This window comes from Eufriesea mexicana, unplaced genomic scaffold (genome assembly GCF_001483705.2).
Source record: "Eufriesea mexicana isolate 0111107269 unplaced genomic scaffold, ASM148370v2 scaffold2645, whole genome shotgun sequence".
NCBI lineage: Eukaryota > Metazoa > Arthropoda > Insecta > Hymenoptera > Apidae > Eufriesea > Eufriesea mexicana.
This window is the reverse complement of record NW_016910703.1, coordinates 635,485-641,484: the sequence shown is the minus strand read 5'-3', so window position 1 is coordinate 641,484 and position 6,000 is coordinate 635,485. Positions and strand designations below refer to the sequence as shown.

At 33.2% G+C, this 6,000-nt stretch overlaps 1 protein-coding gene across 3 annotated transcripts in view; it reads left to right on the top strand.

Moving 5' to 3' along the window:
• LOC108550245 (neurotrimin) overlaps positions 1 to 6,000 on the top strand; it is a 247,502-nt gene that overhangs the window by 134,201 nt on the left and 107,301 nt on the right. For 2 of the 3 annotated variants that reach the window (XM_017903944.1, XM_017903942.1), the window contains exon 2: positions 1 to 70. This exon is cut by the window's left edge and continues 1 nt beyond it. The exons of the other annotated variant lie outside the window; for it this stretch is intronic. In XM_017903944.1, the coding sequence (XP_017759433.1) occupies positions 1 to 70 (70 nt within the window). The remainder of the gene's footprint in view (positions 71 to 6,000) is intronic. 3 annotated transcript variants of the gene reach the window in all.

The following is a 6,000-nucleotide window of genomic DNA, read 5'->3' as shown; positions in this document are numbered from 1 at the left end:
AACCGCATTCTCGTGTCAGCGATTTACATCATCGCGCAGTTCCTCGCAGTCTGTCCAGCCTTCGTGGAAGGTCAGTGATGAAGCTCGACAAGCGTCATTAGACACGTGCCCGAGTTACCAACCCTTGGGTGTGTTCAAGGGTTACCGAGTGTCACGCGTGATCGTTCAGCATGCAGAGATAACTACAGGAATGTGGTCGTTGATGTGCTCAGGACTAAATATATTAGACCGCTTATTTTCGTTACAGTTCGCGTTCGCTTAGTTTCTTCACAACAATGGTGGAATTTTATTACTTTTCATCAATTTTGACAAAGATTTAAAAATCATCAGTGATCATAGAATGAGTACATCACGACCGTGTTCTTAATTTTTTTTGCAAATGTGCATGCTATAATATATGTCATCGTTGAAATTTTGTCAATGCCGTCGTGGATAATTCAAACCGTGCATATTAAGAAAAACTGTTAGACATAGCCAGTGGTCCGAAATGCGAAGTACAGAGACGGTTTGTGATTGGTTCATTCCTACGAGAGTTTCATAACACGACGTGACATAACATTACGAGGACCAAGCAGATACAAGCTTGCAAGGACGCAAAATATATCTGTGTCGCTCACTTGCCCGTGTGCTTTTTCACCAACGACACGTGTAATGGCAACACGTTTGAACACATATTTAATGTGGACCGACAGAGAGACGTTTGATAGCACAGCTATTTCCATGCGGTAAATTAGGATAATTTGTTTCCTGCTTTACGCGCTTGTTTTTATATGTACCTCAACCGGTTGGTCAGTGAGACGTAATAAATATGCGAGCTTTTCAATTTGCCCGAAAACATCTCCCAACATTTGCTTTGAAATAAATTCTCCAATTTCGTTTGGCCGTATTCCGTTTAATCTCTGGATGAAAATAACTCGATGAAAGGGATATATATATAGGCGGGTACCGAGAAGAATCTAATGTTTCAGATGTTTATATTAAGGAAGTTAATCAACATAAATATCGAAATGAATTTCACCAATGAGAAATGTAAAAGTTTATATATTTCTAAGGAATATTGAATCATTCCTACAATTCGATGTTGGACTATAATTTAACATTTTCAAATACTCTTTCCGTATTCCTATATAGTATAATCTATATTATCGTTATCAAGAAGAATAAAGTCTCTAAGAGATAGCATGTAGTCCCAGAAAAATATCGGAACTATCAATATTTAATATTCAATAATAATAAAAGATTAATTTACATTAATAAACATAAAAGTAGACATTATATCAATGTGATTGGTTTTTAGACCCATATCGATTAATCAATCTTTACTCCTCTTTATGAGAAATACGAGGAGTCTCTAAAATCTGAAACTTTTCCCTTAGGATTCATTGCATTTAAAATGATTTTCACTAAACGGTGGAGAGTAAACAGTGTTAGGAAACGTTCGTTTCGTTTAATTTATTAAAGAGTTATTACGTGTAAATGATCCGGGAAATATCATCTCCTCGTTAGGAACAACTTAGTTCGCATTTGCTATTATCTACCATGGAATCCTCGACAAAGTTCGCAGCTAGCCGAGACACGCGGATTGTTACGCTGGATATCTTACTATGGTGTCTAGAGGGCTGGCTCGATTTCTCTCGTCGACGTGAGATTATCCCTCGATATCACGCTGCATTATTTATCCGCCCCCATAAAACCGTCGAATTTTCGGAAAGGCGAGAATCCTTCGAGCAGGCAAGGAAACTTTTGTCCGCTACCCAGAAGCTCGGCCCCTACCCTTACTCACTGACAATAAGAAATGGAAGGGGTGGCAACTGCCTGCGAAGCTTCCACCTTTTTCATCGTCCTTTTTTTCCTTCCTGGCTTTCTACTTTATTCGAGCAACTTCCCCGCAGACCGGAAATCTGTTCGCGTCGGCTGCCAAAAAATCGCTGGCATCGTAAACGACGCTCATTTAATTTGGAGCCAACAAATGCTACTGAATGTATCTTCGAAACAGTTTCACGGCGCTGTTCTATTCTAAGTTCTTGCTCAACTTTTAATGTCCACGACAGCGATATATTTCACGTTGAAACTACAGTTTGAGCAATTTTCACCGATTTCGGGAATTCTTTGACAGTTCCAAAAATTCATGGTGGATAAAAATAAGAAGAAAACAGAATTTTTTTCTTAACTCGACTTTTTGGAGAATTTCCTTTTTTATTACTGACATAAATTCCAAATTAGGTGGTAGACACTTATTAAAACACTGAAATCATTCATATGTAATGTAGTGTATTCATTATGCTCGATCATTTTTTCTCGATTCTTAATTATGAACACTTTTGTACTTCACGCCACAAGTTTTATTTTTGTGATATGCAATGGATGCTTTTCGTGTAATTTATATTTCAAAAGATTTCACCCCTTTATATCTACAATTCCAGGCATGAGTTTCCAACAAAACCTAAGTTTTTAATATATTTAATATTAAGTATTTAATATATACGAATACGGCATGCATTGATTTTGAAGATATATTTCAAAGTAATCAATATCATAGTAAATTTTATCAGTTTCAATTTCATATATGCATTAACTTCTTTGTTACTTATTCCAAATATTTTTTCAACACATTGCTTATATCTTCTGTTTCACATTTTCACTACAAATGATATTAACAAATAATGACAATAAATTTCTCAAGCAAATCAACAATAAGTACATACATTTTTAATATGTTTCATAAAAAATTAACATGTAACGTTCTAGGCCTCCAAATTTTTATAAACCGACTATAATTTCCATGACAACGTTAAAATAGAATTTTCGAACTAGCCTAATAAATCAAATTAAATGATATAAAGAGACGTAACATTTTAATAAATTTTAATTACGTTAATAATATATAACTCTCTCTGTCTATCTGCCCCCCCCCCTCATTCTTTCGACACTTGAATTTCTCTTTATTAACTTTGCGAGAACTTTCTTCATTGTTGTATAAGAAAATTCTATTTCGCTAGGATTGAAACAATTTGGTGGCTGTACCTGGTGTATAAACTAATATGGAGCGAAGTGGGATTGCATTAGCTTTCATCCTGGAAAATTCTTACTAGCAAATTACCCCATACTGCCTCAAACCGTTATCATAAATTTGGAACACTTCCTCGAACGTATGTCTTCTTCATTGGTAATAAACTATCGTGTAGAGTCTACCACGTACCGACCATCGTGTTCCTTCTTTCTGACTCAAGAAAACCGACTACTCTAATACCTTCTTCGGAGTTGCAAGAGCAAAATTCACATTTCACCATAATCGATTTTTACTGCAAATTTTCTTATAACAGTTCAAGATGCGGAAAATCCGTTGGAAAGCCGCACAACGCGCTTTTTAAATGCGGGTAAAACTTCTGAATCTGCCGTAAAGCTATGTAGGGAAGCCCAGGGATGTATAGATAGACAGATAGGGGGATACACTTCAGTTAGGGGATCTCTTCGGCCTGTTCACGCGCGAGCCTACTACATTGGGTTGGTTCTGGAGCAGAGCCTCCTAACGTTTGATTCGATTTATTTGTAGCTTGGTAATACACTCGCGTACAGGTTGATAAGACATGTTCGAACAGATATTTTTATCCATTTGTACAAAAATATTATCCGATGTACCAGGACCGCGATATAAAAATGTTTATCTTCAAATTGATAATACAGAACACTTCCTTACAGTATTACAATTCATAGTGACGCTACAGCCTCATTCAAGTAATTTCATGTTATTTGTGCATAATTAGTAGGGGAGAAGATGGAAATATGATACAGACTTTCATTTTCGTGGGAAAGACGTATTAAGAATATAAAAGTCACACGGGTGAAAGGTGAAAATGGTACTTCACAGATCTGAAATAATGTAGGAGTAATGTTTTAGTAGTAACATTTCGAAAATATACTACTTTTGCGAAACTATGACAAAAACTGATTCAAGAAGATTGAATGTTAACACTGGAATTACTAAACTATAATGTATAGTATAAATATAACATAATTATAGTAATAATAATGAAAATCGTGTAGTGAACTAAATAGATATCTATAATTACATATCTATTTAAGCAATGGATAATACTAATTTCTCTAAAAATAATTCCATGCTTGCAATAAATGAAAAGCAAAAATTTCTAAATCCATCATTAGCAGTTATAGTATTAATATATCTCAGAAATGAATGGACAATTGAAAGCTTAATATTATAATTACACCACTAGAAACAAAGTATCACATTTGTCAATTAATACGAGGGAAAAAATGAATGAAACTTATTCTGAAAGCTTCTAAACAAGAAAAAACAATTATTTTCATATTGCAGCTGAAAATCAAAGCAGTAGTATCATTTCTGTTCGATGGCATTAATAGTAAGACTGATACCAATTACTAACACACCGTACTATCTGCTTAATTCTAAAGGAGAAGTTCATATTATAACCCTAGATCATACTCCTGTATAAGCACAATTATTTTCAAACGATATGGAAATATTTCAGTTTGAAATCTTCAAAATTAGTTTTCTGTATGTCTCAAAAACAGAACTTTTGTAATAGATAATTAGTTAAAATAATCATTAGTCACCTTCATATTTCAGAATAAATAAAATAAAAAAAAGTCTTAATTTACAATTACTTGGCTCATAAAAGTAAAAAAAGAGAAAAGGGAAATTCTCTGAGAAAAATTATAACTTATTTATAAATTATTCAATATCATATTATTCATAGCATGCTTCACTTAAACCATTCAGAATAACAAAAAATTTCAATACTGAAAGAAGAAGCATCATCTTTTTACTGTCATAAAGGAAGAAATGTTTCTATAACGATCATATAATCTAAAATACATTAAAATAGCATAAAATCGTTTTTGCTCGTCGCACTGATATGCTGATAATGGGATGCCTAACCAAAGTAATACATTGGACACGATACCTTTTGATTCTGAAGAAACAAAATGAACTGCTATCTTAATACCAATAACGCCCATTTAGCTCATGCTAAGAATATCATCGTTTCAGCCATAAATATCGAAGAAAGTCGTTAGAATGAAGCCCACACCAGTGAGAAACAGTCAGGTGTAAAGATTGTCGTAGATAGTATGTACTGCAATAGCTTTTAACTGGGCTTCATAGTAGAACTGAAACAATAATACGAGATATAAGTCTGTGAATTTATTGTTACATGCTTCATAGAGAAAATTATACGAAACAAAATTAAAAATTTCATCGTCAAATGTTATATAAGTTCATTCAAAATATATTTACTTTAAATGGACCTTTTTATTTACAATTTGATATTCCAATTTGCAGAAAAATTTTGTTCTAAATTAAAATTAAAAAAACTGTTCTCAAAGTGACGTTATTACGCATGACTCAGTTTCCATTAAAAAGAAAAAATCATTCAGGAATGTTATATTCATTATGATATCTCGCTATAAATATTCCATATATTTAGAAAATTAAGACTTTCAAAATTGCAATCTCGATTTTATCTTTTATATTATTTTATAAACATCAATTATATTTTTTCGTGAGTGAATATGGACCGTTTGTAAATTGTCGTTAAATTCGATTGCACACGATATTCGTAAAATGCATTTATACATCGTACATTCATTTATAAATTAAAAACAAGTCAATAAAATTAATCCCAAGAAAACATTTCTTTTTTCTCGTGGTTTTTAATACGTAGCTTTATGAATAGGGCTCGCAATCTCATTTTAGCATGGAAACTGAATCATAGATTGCTTTAAACGGAATACACATCATACACGATAAAATACTAAACACGGTGTTGCAGCTCACGATAAGGGTGCCAGTTAGTGTGTACACAGTATAATTTAGGAATAACTAAAAATTGGAATGAAACCGGTATAGGCACAACGAAACTATACTTAGGAGGGATTTAAATTTTAAAGTCTTCGTACAACTTCACTGCAACAACAAACCATAATGTGTATCAAAAATGCTATCGCCATCCACTGTTA